Source organism: Somniosus microcephalus, chromosome 4, assembly GCF_052327205.1.
Source record: "Somniosus microcephalus isolate GS21.2 chromosome 4, FLI_Smic_1.0, whole genome shotgun sequence".
Classification (NCBI taxonomy): domain Eukaryota; kingdom Metazoa; phylum Chordata; class Chondrichthyes; order Squaliformes; family Somniosidae; genus Somniosus; species Somniosus microcephalus.
The window spans coordinates 323,576,735-323,595,773 of record NC_140990.1 but is presented as its reverse complement, the minus strand read 5'-3'; the positions used below and the strand labels follow the sequence as shown (position 1 = coordinate 323,595,773).

Genomic DNA, 19,039 nt, shown 5'->3' with positions numbered 1-19,039 from the left:
GAGGATGCAGATTCAACAGTAACTTTCAAAAAAGGGGAATTTGATAAATACTTGAAGGAGAAACACTTTGCAAGGGAAAGAGCAGGGGAGCGGGACGAGTTGGATAGCTCTTTGAAAGAGCCGGCACAGGCACGATGGGCCTTATGACCTCCTTCTGTGCTGTATCATTCAATGAACGTGCAGCTTACTTTACCTTGGCTATTTTTACGTCATCTTTCTTTTTTGCACCTTGGAGAGATTCGTAATGATGTCTTGCGCTGTCGTAGTCAACAAGCTTCCTTCCACGCTTAGCAATGCGAGTCTACAAGAGAAATTTTTTTAAATCAAAAAAGAAACGCACAGGCTCGGGCAGACAGTAACAGGGAGATTCACATTAAAGACGTCACTTGGAAAAGTGAATACGAGACCCTTTCTCCTTCCTATCTCGAGGCAGTGAAATATGTCACAACGTCTTGTCAAATATTAATGTTGCCACATACCACACTCTCCATACTTGAGTATCACCATTCTGGGACACTCACGCATTTCTACAGTTGTGTATTTCTACCATTTAGATGGCGCTCCAGATTCCCATACCCATCACTGGAGGGAAAAGAGTTTCATGCTGATCTTCTCTAGACAAAAAAATCTTTTAAGATAGATTCTTGGACTCTAGGGGAAATCGAGGGATAACAGGGTCATGCAGGAAAATGTAGCGGAGGTCGAAGATCAGCCATGATCTTATTGAAAGGCAGAGCGGCCTGGAGGGGCCGTATGGCCTACTCCTGCTCCTATTTCTTATGCTGTGTTCTTACAAAGCCATAGGGCACCCACCAATAATTCCAAAGAAAGTCAAAACCATCTACACAACAACTTCATATAAAAAGACTTTTCAAAAAAATGTTTTAAACACAGCGAGTCATGATGTTTAATGCGCTGCCTGAAAGGGCGGGGGAAGCAGATTCAATAGTAACTTTCAAAAGGGGAATTGGATAAATACGTGAAGGAACAACTTGCAGAGCTATGGGGGAAAGGAACTATTTGGATAGCTCTTTCAAAGAACAGGCACGGGCATGATGGGCCGAGTGGCCTCCTCCTGTCCTGTATGAGTCAGTGAACTATCGCAAAATGATTAAAAGGCTCGTCAATTTAGCCTCCTGCGCCATTCACAAGACAAATCCAGCCTCGGAGCAGGTTCAATAACTTTAGCCGAGGACAGTTTGCAAGTTAGCGTTTAAGACCATGTCAAATTCTGGGATGCAGCTCCCAGCTCACCCAAAACCAAACAAGGCTGCATGTCCTGGAAGGGATAAAAAAACAAGTGGCCAAGATCTCAAATTAAGTAGCATCAAAGCACATATTGGCCTGTATGTTCCGACCCCCGCGGGTGTGTACGCACCCGTAGGGGCCTCGCAAGTGCCGGTTTCACATGCGCCGAAAACCGGCATTTGCGATCTGTCAAGAATCCTCTGCCTGCCCTGGAGAAGGGCCTCTGCGGGTGGAGAATTCTGCTTTCTGCAGAACCTACGCCCGCTGAAAACCTTTAAAAATCTTACACCTGGTAAAAGCAGGCCTGCTTTTACTAGCATAAAAGTTTTAAAAAAGTAAATAAAAATTTTCATTTATAATTTTAAAATACTTTTTAAAAAAAGGTAAATTTATTTTTAGCCCTGTAAAAAACTGTTTAAAATATTTAATTTAATGTAATTTTAAATATGTGGTTTTTAAAAATATTTATTTAATGTGCGTGTTATTTTGAGTGATCCCCATTCATACTTTTGACAAGTTTATGCGGAGAGACCTGTCGAAAGTATGAAGGGGGATTCCCTTCTTTGATTGGTTCCCCATGGCCCACGTGATCCCAGGGACGCTTGCGAACTGCCCGAGTCCCTGGGATACCTGGGCCTCTGCGCACGCGGACCAGGAGCGGAAGTGTCAGGACCTACGAAGCCAGCAGGTAAGTTGGTAGAATTTTTCCCAGATCGGAGGCATCCGCACCCAGGAAGCCTCCGATCGGAAAATCCAGGCCAATGTGCACAGAAACCAAGCCAATGCCAGCCGATATAAAGGCTTTAAAAAAAAAATATAGAAAGAAAGTAGTGGGGGGGGGGGTAACCAAGCTTAAAAAAGTGGACCAATCAGCAACAAGCAACACAAATCTGCCCACTGCATTAATCCAAGTCCCTCACTCTGTTCCACCCCTCTTGCCTCTCCTTGAAGATCCTCCTAGTCTACCACCCCTCCAAGCTTCACCCCTTATTAAAAAAGACTCACAGCACAGAAACAGGCCATTCGGCCCAACAGGTTCATGCCAGTACACAGCGCCTTTGTTCCATGGCCTCAGGACGTCCCAAATCGCTCTACACCCAACGAAGTTGCTTTTGAAGTGCGGTCACTGTTGGAATGTAGGAAGATCCTCCTTGTCCACCTCCCCTCCAAGCCCCACCCCAAGTTTCTCCTTTTCTTCCCTCAGCCTCTACATTGTCTTGAGCCCTCAACTCAAATACCATACCACCTGCACCCCCCCCCCCTCACCCACCGACCAAGGCTCAACCAGAATATTCACAACTTCGTTTGACCTCCAAAGTCTCATCCTCACCAATACAAACACTGCCTACTTCAACATCCATCATTGCTGTAACAGCTCAAAATAAATAAGCAACATTTGCTCGACAAAACAATTTTGCCCAGTAACCAAACTACTTTTAAGTACTCCACAGCAACAGCACTTTTAAGGAAAAGTCAAAAATGTTCACAATGTCATCAATAATCAGCCCACACATGGGAATACTGATCGCATTTTTAAAAGCGGAATGAATCTCGTTCATTTGCTATTAGAGTCTAAAACGAAGAAGGAAAAAAGGTTTGACTCTTACTTTGATATCGGGAAATTGGCCGAGGTAAGTGTCCAGCGTCAAGAGAGCTTGATCTACCAGCTTCTGGTGATAATCAGTCCAGAGAAGGTCACCATTCTGAAAGTAAACATAGACTAAAATGAGAAAGAGTTACCAAATCAAATGATCACAAGCTTATTTTAGCTGAAAGAACACAAGAACTAGGAGCAGGAGGCAGACATACAGCTCCTCCAGCCTGCTTCGCCATTCATCAAGATCATGGCTGATCTTCGACCTCAACTCAGTTTCCCCGCCCGATCTCCATATCCCTCAAGCCCAAAAATCTATCTATCTCAGCCGCGAATATACTCAACGACTGAGCATCCACAGCACTTTGGGGCAGAGAATGCCAAAGATTCACAACCCTCAGTGAAGAAATTTCTCAGCTCAGTCCTAAATGGCTGACCACTTATCCAGAGACTGTGACCCCCCTAGTTATAGACTCTCCAGCCAGGGGAAACAACCTCCCAGCATCTACCCTGTCAAACCCTCAAGAATTTTATACATTTCAAATGAGATCACCGATCATTCTTCTAAATGCCAGAGAAATAGTTGATGGCAAATAGGTTTCCCCACCACCACCCCCACCTGTAACAAGTGAGTCATAATAGGGCAAGGAGGGTTCGGGCAAGGAGGATTAGACAGTCTAGAAACAAGACCCTAAAGCAGATACACAAACAAGCAACTGCTACATCCAAACTGCCCAGAGCCCTGCCGTCTCTTTCAGTAGCCAACTCTGTAACTAAAAGTGGTTCAAGCCAGCTGCTGTAATTTCAAGATAGGATATCGTTTACTCAGAGTCAAGTGTAGACTGTTGGCACGAGCAACTCTGGTCAGTTGCCGAGTCCCTGATATTTTTTTTAAAGGAATACAGTAGCATAGCGGTTATGTTACTGGACCAGCAAACCAGAGTCCTAGACTAATGATCCAGAGACACGAGCTCAAACCCCACCACGGCAGCTGGAGAATTTAAATCCATTGATTAAATAAATCTGGAATAAAAAGCTAGCATCAGTAATGGTGGCCATGTAACTACCGGATTGTCGTAAAAACCCATCTTCTTTGGGCAAGGAAATCGGCCGTCCTTACCCAGTCTGGCCTATAAGTGACTCCAGCAATGTGGTTGACTCTTAACTGCCCTCTGAAATGGTCGAGCAAGCCACTCAGTTGTTTCAAGGCAGCAGTTCACCACCACCTTCTCAAGGGCAATAAATGCTGCTCTTGCCAGAGACGCCCACATCCCGTGAATGAACTGATGGCTGACCTTCTACCTCAACTCCGATCTCCATATCCCTCGATTCCAAGAATCTATTGATCTCAGCCTTGAATATATTTCAATTTCAATTTTTTGTCACATAACCAAATACAACAAGTGAAATCCAGTCAGTGAAATGCTTTTCTCTTAACGAGCCGAGCGCACCAATCAGCAAAGGACACTTAGCTGCCTGGTACGCACGGGGCCCGCAAGGACGGCAGCCATCTTCATCGGCGTCATCACAATAGGGTCCGCTCTCGCCTCGCTCCGCCTTTCCCGCACTCCTGCCCGACAATCTTCAGCTGCCGTGGTACTGACGTCCCGGGGCCTGCTTCTCCCTGGCTCTCCTTCCACCCGGTCTGACCTCAGAGCCTCCCGTGGTGTCCGACCTTCCAGGGCCTGCTTTTCCCGACCTCGGTACGCTGGCCGCATTCCCTCCTACTGGTTCGACCTCAGAGCCTCCCGATGAGGAGCCGCCGGCCGCCGTGCTACAGCGGGTCGTCGTGGCCTCCATCGCTGCTTCTGCTGACTCACCGCCAACTCTTTCTTTCTAGAGGGACTCTTTTTGCCTGAATACCATTCAATAAAGAACCAATACAAAACCAAAGGTAGCATTGCCATGAAACCAAGATACAGCCAGTCATATAGCTCTGGTGATTCCTCACATTTACCACAAATCTTCAGAGCATCTGTTCTTTCCCCTCTTGGGCATACCCCACAGTCTCCATATTGCAACTGACTACCATTTAGGCTTTCTGTTATTTGCTTTCCACAGTATAATCCAGGGCACATTAAATCAACATCCATAGTGAGAACCAGTGGCGGCTGCTCCAGAGATTCCGACATGGCGAACCCGGGGTATTCCACACCGGAACATTACCAATATACTCAACGAATGAGCATCCACAGCCCTCTGGGACAGAGAATTCCAAAGATTCACAACCCTCCGAGTGAAGAAATTCTTCCAAATGGTCGACCCCTGATCCTGAGACTATGCCCCCTAGTTCTAGTCTCTCCAGCCAAGGGAAACAACCTCTCAGCATCTACCCTAAAAATCCCCCCCCCTCCCCCTCCCCCTCAGGATCTTATAGGTTTTAATGCGATTGGTACTGAAGACAGCCATGGCGAAGTCCAAGGCTTCCCTTGTCCAGAGATGGAGAGCTGTGGGGAAGCAAGCTGCATCTTAAGCATTAAAAAAAGTCTAACCTCTGTAACAGTATGAATCTCTTCTCTGCCGACCCAGTCTGGCTCATACATTTCCTCCAGCAATTCAGACAACTTCTTGGTGGCTTCGTGCATAGCTTAAAAAAAAAATTAATTAAAAAAATCAATATGTAGGCTTTCAATTAAAATCAATCATGTTTCAGCTACTACCATTAGCGCGCGAGAGAAAGCGCGCGAGGTCAGGCTGAGAATAGCATGACCGAACACAAGTGAGAACCAGGCTGAATATAGAAAGTTCAGAGGGGAAGTGAAAAAGGAAAGAAGAAGGGCCAAGAGAGAGTATGAGAATAAATTGGCAGCTAACATAAAAGGGAACCCAAAATTCCTCTATAGTCATATAAATAGTAAACAGTAAACAGGGGAGGGGTGGGGCCAATTAGGGACCAAAAAGGAGACCCACCCGTGAAGGCAGAGCGCATGACCGAGGTGCTAAATGAGTACTTTGCATCGGTCTTTACCAAGGAAGAAGATGCTGCCACAGTCACAGTGAAAGAGGAGGTAGTTAAGATACTGAATGGGATAAAAATTGATAGGGGAGTGTAATGTCCGTGTGTAATTGAGACACGGACTGCAGAAGTTGGTTATAACAGGTGTTTACTGAATGGAGACAAAACTGGAACTACTATACAAAGTTACTACACAGGCTTATATACGGGGGTGGTCACTACTGGTACTGCAGTATACAGGGGCTGCAGAATATAGTTCCTTCTTCAAGGTACATACACTACAGGGAGGTACTAGAAAGACTGGCCTTACTTAAAATAGATAAGTCACCAGGACCAGATGGGATGCATCCTAGGATGCTGAGGGAAGTAAAGGGTGGAAATTGCCGAGGTACTGGCCATAATCTTCCAATCCTCCTTAGATACAGGGGTGGTACCAGAGGACTGGAGAATTGCAAATGTTACACCCTTGTTCAAAAAAGGGTGTAAAGATAAACCCAGCAACTACTGGCCAGTCAGTTTAACCTCAGTAGTGGGGAAGCTTTTAGAAACAATAATCCAGGACAAAATTAACAGTCACTTGGACAAGTGTGGATTAATTAAGGAAAGCCAGCACGATGGTGTTAAAGGCAAATCGTCTTCAAAAAAACTCAATCAAGTTAGTTGATGAGGTAACAGGTGGTTGATGAGGGTAATATGGTGTACATGGATTTGATAAAGTGCCACATAATAGGCTTACCAGCAAAGTTGAAGCCAATGGAATAAAGGACAGTGGCAGCATTGATATGAAATTGGCTAAGTGACAGGAAACAGAGAGTAGAGGTGAACGGTAGTTTTTCAGACTGGAGGAAGGTATACAGTGGTGTCCCCCAGGGGTCGGTACTAGGACTTGGGCCTTCAAGAGGGCACACACACAAATGTTTGTGCTCCCACATAGTCGACAACCTAGCAGAAGCCAATTGTTATATTTTTTTTTAAAAAACAAACAGGAAGATTTCATGTGTGTTGTCTTTGGGGTTAAGGGATAGTTCTCCTTCAATCAGGAAGGTTACAGGGAGATTGAATAGAGGTGTTCAAAATGGAGAAGGGTATCGAGGGGAAAACCTGTTTCCCATGGTAGGAGGGTCAGTAACCAGAGGGCACAGATGCAAGATAAAATCGGCAAAAAAAAGTGGAAGAGGAGAATTATTCATTTTTATTAAATGCGGAGTTGTCCTGGAATGCGCTGCCTGAAAGAGCGGTGGAAGCAGATTCAATAGTAATTTACAAAAGGGAATTGGATAAATACTGGAAAAGGAAAGATTTACAGGGCTATGGGAGGGGGGGAAAAAAAAAAAACAGGGCAGCGAGATTAAATTTCAAAGAGCTGGCACAGGCACGATGGGCCGAATAGCTTCCTTCTGTCCTGTATCATTGTACGATTCTAATATAGAATGGCTTATCCGGAGCTCATAAGAACATAAGTAGGAGCAGGAGTAGGCCATACGTCCCCTCGGGTCTGCTCTGCCATTCAATAGGATCATGGCTGATCCGAACCTAGACTCACGTCCACTTCCCTGCCCGCTCCCCGTAACCCCCAATTCCCTTATCAGCTAGGAAACTGTCTATCTCCGTTTTAAATTTAAATTTAAATTTAGCTCAAGTGCAAAACTCAGACCGGGCAATGACCGTAGCAGTACCAAGTTAAAATTGGATACCAGAAAAAAAAGTGGGTTGTATTTTCGATTTGGTTCCCCTCCAAGTCACATACCATCCCGATTTAGAAGTATATCGCCGATCCTTCATAGTCACTGGGTCAAAATCCTGGAACTCCCTCCCTAACAGCACTGTGTGGGAGTACCATCACCGCACGGACTGCAGCGGTTCAAGGCGGCGGCTCATCGCCACCTTCTCAAGGGCATCTAGGGATGGCCAATAATGCTGGCCTTGCCAGCGACGCCCAGATCCCATAAACAAATTTTAAAAAAGATTTTTTGAAATTTATGTATTGAAGGAAATGTTGCCTGTGGTAATCATGAATACCATAGAGATGCATCGGCAAGGTCAGGTTGTGTTTGCATGTTGATTTATTCATTTTTTTAAAAATATATAAATAAGCTACAGCTGCATCAGTGTGTGAGGCAATGCAAGGTGCCAACACAGCCCGCAGCACTGAGGTAGGCCAACAAAATGGCAGCACCCACTGCAGATGTGGCCAACATATGGTCCAGATTTTACAACAGAGCTGCTTTATAAACTCATGAGAGGCTTGGGCCACACTTTTAAGAACGTAAGAAATAGGAGCAGGAGGAGTAGGGCATTCGGCCCCTCGAGCCTGCACCTCCATTCAATAAGATCATGGCTGATCTTCTACCTCGACTCCACCTTCCCGTCCTATCCCCATATCAATGCTCCTCTAAGCTGCGTGGCTACGCGGCGATCTGCAGGTCCCGCGCAGGCCGCTAAATGCCGTTGTTTGGGGGGGGGGGGGGGAAAAAGAGAAACACGTGCTCGCGGTAATTTGAATGCACTGCAGAGCCCCTTAAAGGGGCCGCGCACCCAGAAACAAACTAGTGGGAACATTGCTGTATATCCCTTGATAATCAAAAAATCGGTCTTGAATATACCCAATGGCTGAGCCTCCACAGCCCCCTGGGGTAGAGAATTCCAAAGATTCACCACCCTCTGAGTGAAGAAATTTCTCCTCGTCTCAGTCCTAAATGGCCGACCCTTTATCCTGAGACTGTGACCCCTGGTTCTAAACTTCCCAGCCAGGGGAAACAACGTCTTAGCATCTACTCCGTCAAGCCCTGTAAGAATTTTATGTATCAATGAGAACTTTGCAGGATACAACCCAAGAGAGAGAGAATTCCTTTAGATCATTACTAAACGGACAATGCAACAGCTGAACTTGTACCCAATTAACTTTACAGGGTGGTCTCCAAGGAGACCACCTTGTAGCCACAGGAGGCATCGAAACCCACCGTAGCCAAACTAAGAGACCCCTACAGCAGCATCCACGGCAGGTGTGTCAGGGAGAGTTTGGCCATGTGACTGTACTGTTCAGCCTCTTATCATTAAGAACATAGGAACAGGAGGAGGCCATTTAGCCCCTCCAGCTGGGGAACCTAGAACTGTGGGGGGGGGGGGGGGGGGGTGGGTGGAAAGAGGGTAGTCACAGTCTCAGAATAGGGGGTCGGCCATTGAGGACTGAGATGAGGAGAAATTTCTTCACTCAAGAGGGTGGTGAATCTTTGGAATTCTCTACCCCAGAGGGCTGTGGAGGCTCAGTCGTTGAGTATATTCAAGACAAATCGATAGATTTTTGGATACCAAGGGACTCAAGGGATATGGGGACCAGGCGGGAAGGTGGAGTTGAGGTAGAAGATCAGCCATGATCTTATTGAGTGGTGGATCAGACTCGAAGCGCCGAATGGCCGACTCCTGCTCCTATTTCTAGTTATGTTCTTATGAACCTGTTCCGCCATTCAAAAAGATCATGGCTGATCTGTGACCTGACTCCATATACTTCCCCCTTTGCCCCATTTCCCTCAATACCTTTGGATTCTTACACAGACAGCTTCTTCTTCCTTGCATCTTTTCTTAAAAATAGCTGCAACGTCAGTGTTATGTTTCAGAACTATACTCAGTTTTTAAACACCCTACCTTTTACTGCAGTCAGATACGTCCGTAGATCTTTCTGGAGCTTCGTTCCTTCAGTCTGCGGCAGAAGGGACGAGTTACTTAATTCATTTGTACAAGTCAAGTGTAGAACATTTACACACATTGTAACTCAAACATTACACAGTAAAACTGCATAATATTGACAAGTTGGTGACACGGCTTCAATTTACAATTTCAAGAGTCCAACGTACAATCAATAAAATCTTTTCATTTGCAGCGCCCACCCACCCTGAAGCTTATGTGCTTCTTGCAATTGCCAGAGTCTGCTGTAAGGGTCGTCTGGCCTGACTTACGTTACTGTACATGATGCAGACCCAAGTCCTTTGTGCCAACACAAAAAAAACTGCTCACAATAGCAATGCTTGCCCTCCTCCGATTCTGGCCTTGCGCATCCCCGATTCTCATCACTCCACCATCAGACAGCAAAGGGGTAATGGAAGGGTCAAGTGAGGCAATAGGAATGAGACGGGGACATCCTTTGGCTAACTGTTGTCCCATATTCACAAAGCACGCCCAATTACCTCCTCCCTTCAGCATGCCGTTTTAGAGCAGTGTCATTAACAGACTGGTAAGCTCAGCGGGTCGCACTCGTGCCTCGGAGTCAGAAGGTCGTGCGTTCAAGTCCCACTCCAAAGACTTGAGCGCAAAATCTGGCCCGACATTCCAGTGCAGGGCTGAGGGAGTGCCACACTGTCGGAGGTGCCTTCTTTGGGATAAGGCTTTAAACCGAGGCCCCCGTCTGCCCTCTCAGGTGGACACAAATATCCCACGACACTATTCAAAGAGAAGAGCAGGGGAGTTCTCCCCGGTGTCCAGACCAACATTTATCCCTCAACCAACATCACTGAAACAGATTATCGGATTGCTGTTTGCAGAAGCTTGCTGAGCGCAAATTGGCTGCCGAATTTCCTATTACAACAGTGACTACACCGCAAAAGTACGTCATTGGCTGTAAAGCGCTTTGGGGAATGTCAAGGTCATTAAAGGCGCCAGTTAAATGCAAGTTCTTGCTGTCTAGCTCCATCAACAGTGGCCCCACATCTTTAACTAAAGTGTCTCTTACCAGCTGTCTGTTGAAGTTCTGCACACACTGCTCAAACTGTTCGTCTTTCGTCTCATCGGCCTTGCCCAGTTTCTGAAGGACCTGCAAATTTAAGGAGAGGATAATGATGAAGAAGACAGGTCTGACAAACGCGGCAGCGCAATCACGGGCTTGTCTGTGTAGGAGAGCATCCACCTTTGGACAAGGCGAGAGACGAGGTCAACACCAACAGAGCAGCCGGTCAGGATTGGCGCAATGTTACATCAGGGTGTAGGCCAGTCAGTCAACACACTTGGATGGAAGCTGCGGCTCCAAGCCAGCAGTGTGAACACATTTAGAAGGAAGAGTTATGGTGACCAGGACATTAGACCAGGGTGCAGACACTTACCAACCTTGGCGATTAAGCAACATAACATAATTTGAGAGCGAGTAACCAGTGAACACACAGGTAGATATTAGGAAAAACTTTAAGCAACGCGTGGTTAAAATTTGGAATGCGCTGCCCGATAAGGGCGGTGGATTCAGATTCAATAGTAGCCTTCAAAACGGAGTTGGATAAATACTTGAAGAAATTGCAGGAATATGGGGAAAGAGCGGGGGGAGTGGGACTAACTGATTGCTCTTCGAAAGAGCCGGCACAGACTCGATGGGCCGAACAGCCTCCTTCTGTGTTGTGCTATTCTATGATATCTGAAACTTGGAGGGAGAAGGATGGGGGATGGGGAGAGATTTAGCTTACGTTGAACATCGGAGTAACCCTGAGAAGGACCCGTAACTAGTCTTCTACCCAACCTTCCAGAAGATGCAGGGCCAAATCGGAGAAAATATTATAATTGACTCTCCAATGATCACTTGGTTAAAGGCAGTGCCAGGGTGGAACGGAGTTGAACAAGGTGAGGAGGTCCCCAGGACTCATTCTTGGTCAGACACTGAATTCACTGATCAACTTATATCAGCAGTAAGGATCCTGCAGCCACATCTAGAGCCTGGGCTGGTTCAGAGGGTGGGGGCAGGAAGAGAGTTTCGTGCACACGTTTACATTTAGATTCTACTTTATCACCACAGACTGGAGACTCGGCTCCCTTTTTAAGCCTCGCTAACCCAAAACATCAACCCCTGTGGAACCATGGGCATCAGGAGAGAGAGAAATGTTAAGGTAGCCTGGACCATGTTGATACGGACGGAGTAAAAGGGTTATGGAATGCAGGTGCCTATGGATTAGTGCAGCTCGAAACAACAGAAGTGAGGGGTGGGGGGGGCCCAAGAGAGGAAAGGCACTATATAAATGCAAGTCTTTCTTTTATTTGTTGAGCACCCTTCTCCTGCTGTCAAGTGGGCACACATAAATGGTGAGCAAGGACAGTGTCAGTCTCAACTATGATATCCCTTCCTCCATGGTCAACTAGCCCATCAAAGCCAGATAATCTGTTTTTGTTACGTTGATTGAGGGATAAATATTGGCCAGAACACCGTGGAGAACTCCCCTACTCTTCTTCGAAATAGTGCCATGGGATCTTTTACGTCCACCTGAGAGAGCAGACTAACATCTCATCTGAAAGACGGCACCTCCAACAGTGCAGCATTCCCACAGTAATGCACTGGAGTGTCAGCCTAGATTTGTGCGCTCAAGTCCCTGGAGTGGGACGTGAACCCATAACCTTCTAACGCCGAGGCGAGTGCGCTACCCACTGAGCCACAGCTGACACTGAACACTGGCGGTCTAGGCTTACAGATGACGAATGGCCACTGGAAGCGATACTGGAGAGCCGACTACCCTTGTAGATCTGTGCCCAGCACAAGGCAGCATCTCCGAGAGAGGAAAGTAACAACTTCAAGCATACAACCTGTAGGAAGCAGATCTGAAATAACGCAAGTCATACTGTACAGCATTTGAGCAAAAAAAAACCAGAACTGAGATACTTCTGGAAAAACTGAACAGGTTGGGGCTCTTTTCTCTAGAAAAAGAGAAGGCTGAGGGTGACCTTATAGAGGTCGTTAAGATTATGGAAGGGTTTGATAGGGTAGATGTAGAGATAGTCACTAATAAATCCAAGAGAGAGTTCAAGAGGAACTTCTTCACCCAGAGAGTGGTGAGAATGTGGAACTCGCTACCACAGGGAGTGGTTGAGGCGAATAGTATAGATGCATTTAAGAGGAAGCTAGATAAACACACGAGGGAGAAAGAAATAGAAGGATATGCCGATAGGGCGAGATGAAGAGGGGTGGGAGGGGGCTCGTGTGGAGCATAAGCACCGGTATAGGCCAGTTGAGCCGAATGGCCTGTTTCTGTGCTGTAAATTCTATGTACAGGAAACTTTCGTTTAACCGGAGGTTAAAAGTCCGGAAAGCTCTATCTACCGGCAATTTTCAGGAGCCGTTTTCTATACGTTTTTTTTTTACTTCTCGCTGCTTTTTTTTCCCCCCCAGTCAGGCTCTGCAAGGTCTGTAGCTATAGCAACAGCTTCAGCTAGAGACGCTTGCAGCTGCAGCCGACTGTTTTGAAGCTGTTGCTAAGCAACAGGGTTTGTTGATTCACACGGAGCTGAAAAGCTCTCTATGTTTTAACATTAGGGCTGGATTATACGGCAGTTTTGATCTAACGGCACCAGCTCGGTCCTGTCAGTGCCGGATACCAGAAAGTTTCCTGTAAATGTGAAGCTGTACATCCTCTTTAAATCAGAAATGGAATCATCAAGCCGCACACTGTAGAAATGACTTGTTCAGCAGATCTAGAATTCTAGGAATTGCCTCCCTAAACCTCTCCGCCTTTCTTGCTTCCTTTAAGACTCTCCTTAAAACCTACCTCTTTGACCAAACATTTGGTCACTGGCCCAATGTCAAATTTTATTTGATAACGTTCCTGTTACGCGCCTTGGGATGTTTTACTACGTTAAGGGTGCTATATAATTGCAAGTAGTTTTAGTTGAAATAAATCTGACGCAACCAGAGTATTAGCACCATAAGGGATGGTACAAAAATCGGCCGTGTGGTTGATAATGAAGAAGAAAGCTGCAGACTGCAGGAAGAGATCAATGGACTGGTCAGGTGGGCAGAACAGTGGCAAATGGAATTCAATCTGGAGAAGTGTGTGAGGTAATGCATTTGGGAAGTGCTAACAAGGCAAGGGAATACACTATAAATGGTGGGATAGTGTGAAGTGCAGAAGATCAGAGGGACCTTGGAGTGCATGTCCACAGGTCCCTGATGGTAGCAGGACAGGTAGATAAGGTGATTAAGGCGGCATACGGGATACTTTCCTTTATTAGCCGAGGCACAGAATATAAGAGCAGGGAGGTTATGCTTGAACTGTATAAAACACCAGTTAGTCTGCAGCTAGAGTACTGCGTGCAGTTCTGGTCACCACATTACAGGAAGGATGTGATTGCACTAGAGAGGGTGCAGAGGAGATTTACGAGGTTGTTGCCTGGGCTGGAGAATTTTAGCTATGAGGAAAGATTGGATAGGCCGGGGTTGTTTTCTTTGGAACAGAGGAGGCCGAGGGGACATTTAATTGAGGTGTATAAAATTTATGAGGGGCCTAGATAGAGTGGATAGGAAGGACCTATTTCCCTTGGCAAAAGGATCAAAAACCAGGGGGCAGAGATTTAAAGTAATTGGTCGAAAATTTAGAGGGGTTTTGAGGAGAAATGTTTTCACCCAGAGGGTGGTGGGGGTCTGGAACTCGCTGCCTGAAAGGGTGATCGAGGCAGAGACACCCATCACATTTTAAAAGTACTTGGCTACGCACTTGAAGTTCCATAACCTACAAAAAAGTGGGATTAGGGTGGATAGCTCTTTGTCGGCCGGCACGGACAAGATGGGCCGAATGGCCTCCTTCTGTGCTGTAGATTTCAATGGAGACATTGTTACAGGGTCTCCAGCGACACGACGAGTTATGATCTGGAACGCACTGCGTGAAAGGGTGCTCAAAGCCGATTCAACAGTAACTTCAACTGGGAATTGGATAAATACTTAAAAAAGGAAAAAAAATCTGAGGGCTACACTTGGCCAGCACAGGCACGATGGGCCAAATGGCCTATTGGTTGTGCTGTGAGATTCTAAGACTTTGGGTAAACGTCAGACACCACACAACTAATGCAGTGCATCAGCACAAAGACGGTAACTCAGCTCAGTGTAAGCTGAAGGCATTACTGACTAAAATCTCACCGACGCGCACGCACCGTAATAAACAGTGAGCATGTTAGTAGCAAAGTCCAGGAGGACAAAAACAGACTGTTGAAATGGGAAGACATGTGGCAATGCAATTTAATGCAGAGAAGCGTGAAGTGATGCCCTTTGGCAGGAACAACACGAGAGTCAGCTTAATCTAAACGGTACTATTTTGAGGGGTGCAAGAGCAGAGGTATCTGGGGTACATATTCACAAATCTTTATAACGGGGCAGGACAAGTTGATAAGGCGGTTAAGAAAATGTATGAGATACTTGGCTTTGTAAATGGGGGCATTGAATACAAAAACAAGGAAGTCGTGCTAAACCTTTAAAATCACTGGTTAGGCCTCAGCTGGAGTATTGTGTACAATTCTGGGCACCACATTTTAGGAAGGATGTCAAAGCCTTGGAGGAGGTTTACCAGAATTCCACCAGGGATGAGGGAGTTCAGTTATGTGGAGAGACAGGAGGAGGTTTACCAGAATTCCACCAGGGATGAGGGAGTTCAGTTATGTGGAGAGACAGGAGGAGGTTTACCAGAATTCCACCAGGGATGAGGGAGTTCAGTTATGTGGAGAGACAGGAGAAGCGGAGATTGTTCTCCTGAGAGCAGAGAAGGGAGGCCTAATAGAGGTATTCAAAATTGAGGGTTTTTGATAAGAGCAACTAGGGAGAAATTATTTCCTCTGGAAAGTGGGTTGGTAATCAGAGGTTATAGGATTTAAAATAATTGGCAAAAGAACTAGAGGGGAAACGAGGAGAAATTATTTCACCCAGAGGGTTGATGATGATCTGGAACACACGAGCTGAAAGGGTGGTGGAATCAGATTCCACCGGAACTTTCAAAAAGGCAATTGGACTTGTACTCGAAGAGGATTAATTTGCAGGGTTATAGGGGAAAAGCTGGAGTGTGCGACTAAAGTGGAAAAGCTCTGACAAATAGCCGGCACAGGCACGATGGGCCGAATGGCCTCCTTCTGAGCTGTAAGCTTCTATGATTCTATGACCCATGACCCAGGACCACACAAGTACTATCCAATGGACACAAGCAGCATCCCAGACGTGTATACCGCAGATTCCCCCCCTATTGGGTGGGTCAGTATTGCTGCAGATAGCAGTCCTGGGCTTTAGTCCAACCGAGACCGTCCTGGCTTTAGTCCAGCCGAGACCGTCCTGGCTTTAGTCCAGCCGAGACCGTCCTGGCTTTAGTCCAGCCGAGACCGTCCTGGCTTTAGTCCAGCCGAGACCGTCCTGGCTTTAGTCCAGCCGAGACCGTCCTGGCTTTAGTCCAGCCGAGACCGTCCTGGCTTTAGTCCAGCCGAGACCGTCCTGGCTTTAGTCCAGCCGAGACCGTCCTGGCTTTAGTCCAACCGAGACCGTCCTGGCTTTAGTCCAACTGAGACCATGTAAAGGAAAGACATCTTTTTTGGACAGATGGTCCAGAAAAAGAAAGATTAAAACAGGTAGAAGCAGAAGCTTGGAGGTTTAAAATGCAAATCTCTTGACACTGATGCCACATGCTACAGAATAAATGCACCCATTTGACTCAGTCTACCAAGGGCTCCCAGTATGGTTAAGATAATCTCCTTACTGCAACCATTAGATCAACCACCTACATATATCAGGTGGGCATAAACGATCCCATGGCACTATTTTGAAGAGGAGCAGGGGAGTTCTCCCCATTGCTCGGACCAATATTTAACTCTCAATCAACATCATTAAAAAAAAAACACCAGATGATCTGGCCATTACCACGTTACTGTTTGTGGGGCCTTGCTGCCTGTGTGCAAATTGGTGGCCAGGTTTCCTACATTACATGTTAGATTACAAAACAAAAAAGTACTTTAGGGCATCCTGAGGTCGTGCAAGGCACTGTTTAAGTGCAAGTTCTTTCATGTACTGGGAGTACTGAGATTCACTAAAGAAAGAAAGACTTGCATTTATATAGCACCTTACACGACCACCAGACAGCCAATGAAGTACTTTTGAAGTGTCGTCACTATTGTAATGTGGGAAACGCAGCAGCCAATTTGCGCACAGCAAGCTCCCATAAACAGCAATGTGATAATGACCAGATAATCTGTTTTTGTTATGTTGGTTGAGGGATAAATATTGGCCAGGACACCAGGGATAACACCCCTGCTCTTCTTCAAAATAGTGCCGTGGAACTTTTACGAGAGAGAGAGCGCGCGCGCACGCTCGGTTTAAGGTCTCATCCGAAAGACGACACCTCCGACAGTGCAGCACTCCTTCAACACTGCACTGGAGTGTCAGCCTAGCTTTATGTGCTCAAGTCCCTGAAGTGGAACTTGAACCCACAACCTTCTGACTCAGAAGGTGAGTGTGCTACCCACTGAGCCACAGCTGACTACAGGAATACAAGGTGGAGTGGCCCCAATCTGTGCACTTGGTTCTGTCGACCAGTCCCTTCCACATGACTAGAATTTTAATTAAAGATTTGGACCATGTAGTAAGCAGCATTCTGGATTCAGCTCTCTGCAGTAATCCATCATTTACTGACGGTTTTCCTCAGCTGCCTCGTGTCTAATCTTCTAGCTTTGCAACTACTGTTTCAGAGCCAGTCACAAGGGATGACCCTCGGATCTTGCAGAGTTCCAGAAATGCGTCTGATCTGCACAAAAATGTGCTCACTGTAAAACAGCGTCAACAAAAGCAAAGCAAAGATTAAATGATGCAGCTTTCCCACAGAACTCAACCATGCTCGTAACTTGAGAGCCATCGCAATAACCAAATTCAGCAAGACAGTCTGACCAGCCCAGCGACACAATGGGCAAATGCACCGTACTGTGCAGCCCAGCTATTCAAAACAGGAAAGGTCTCAATCTCAATCTTACATGACAGACGACGGCCATTTGGTCCATTGTACCTTTGCCGGCTCTTCGAAAGAGCCATCCAAATGGTCCAACTCCCCCCTGCTCTTTCCCCATAGCCCTGAAATTTTTTCCTTTTCACTTATACATCCAATTACCATTTAAAAAAGTTACTATTGAATCTGCTTCCGCCACCCTTTCAGATCATAACTGTAAAAACATAGAAGATAGGAACAGGAGTAGGCCATTCGGCCCCTCGAGCCTGTTCCGCCATTTAATGAGATCATGGCTGATCATCCAAATTCAGTACCCGGTCCCTGCCTTCTCCCCATATCCTTTAGCCTTAAGAAATATATCTAACTCCTTCAATATATTTAATGAATTAGCCTCAACTGCCTTCTGTGGTAGAGAATTCCACAGGTTCACCACTCTCTGGGTGAAGAAATTCCTCCTCATCTCAGTCCTAAATGGCTTACCCTTACCCTTAGACTGTGACCCCTGGTTCTGGACTCCCCGGCCATCGGGAACATCCTTCCTGCATCTAGTCTGTCTAGTCCCGTTAGAATTTTATAAGTTTCAATGAGATGAAAACACCTTCTTTCCACCTTCCCCCTCTCCTCTGGTTCTTTTGCCAATTATCTTAATCTGTATCCTCTGGTTACCGGCCTTCCTGCCAATGGAAACAATTTCAAAGAAATCATAGAATCTTAGAATGGTTACAGCACAGGAGGCCATTCGCGCAGAGAGCCGGCACAGGCTCTCTGCAAGAGCACTTCAGCTAGTCCCACTCCCCCGCCCTGCCCCTGTAGCCCTGCATTTTTTTTTCCTTCAGGTTACTTCTCCAATCCCCACTGAAAGCCACGATTGAATCGGCTTTGGTTCTTCTGCCAATCACCTTAAACCTGTGTCCTCTGGTTCTCGATCCTTCCGTCAATGGAAACAGTTTCTCTATCTGCTCTGTCTAGACCCATGATAATTTTGAACACTTCTATCAAATTTCCTCACAACCGTCTCTGCTCTAAGGAGAACAACCCCAGCTTCTCCAGTCTATCCACGTAACAAATCACTCATCCCTGGAACCATTTTTGTAAATCTTTTCTGCACCCTCTCCAAGGTCTTCATATCCTTCCTAAAGTGTGGTGCCCAGAATTGGACACGATACTCCAGTTGAGGCCGAACCAGTGTTTTATAAAGGTTCATCATAACTTCCTGATCACTATTAAATGACTTTTGGAAGTCCATATACACCACATCAACCGCATTGCCCTCATCAACCCTCTGTTACCTCATCAAAAAAGTCAATCAAGTTAGTTAAAGGCGATTTGCCTTTGACAAATCCGTGCTGGCTTTCCTTAATTAATCCACACTTGTCCAACTGTTAATTTTGTCCCGGATTATCGTTTCTAAAAGCTTCCCTACTACCGAGGTTAAGCGGACTGGTCTGTAGTTGCTGGGTTTATCCTTGCACCCTTTTTTGAATAAGGGTGTAACATTTGCAATTCTCCAGTCCTCTGGCACCACCCCCATATCTAAAGGAG

At 46.2% G+C, this 19,039-nt stretch overlaps 1 protein-coding gene across 9 annotated transcripts in view; it reads right to left on the bottom strand.

The window, feature by feature from the left end:
* The window catches only part of LOC147120673 (myc box-dependent-interacting protein 1-like), a 185,797-nt gene that overhangs the window by 94,487 nt on the left and 72,271 nt on the right, over window positions 1-19,039 (bottom strand). For 8 of the 9 annotated variants that reach the window (XM_085986849.1, XM_085986850.1, XM_085986854.1 and 5 more), the window contains exons 2-6: window positions 10,522-10,602; window positions 9,441-9,495; window positions 5,335-5,429; window positions 2,856-2,951; window positions 194-301 (exon numbers count right to left, since the gene is read on the bottom strand). In XM_085986849.1, coding sequence (XP_085842975.1) covers window positions 194-301; window positions 2,856-2,951; window positions 5,335-5,429; window positions 9,441-9,495; window positions 10,522-10,602 — 435 coding nt within the window. Of the gene's footprint in view, window positions 1-193; window positions 302-2,855; window positions 2,952-3,057; window positions 3,097-5,334; window positions 5,430-9,440; window positions 9,496-10,521; window positions 10,603-19,039 lie in introns of those variants that run through there. The other variant, XM_085986856.1, reaches the window with a different exon arrangement.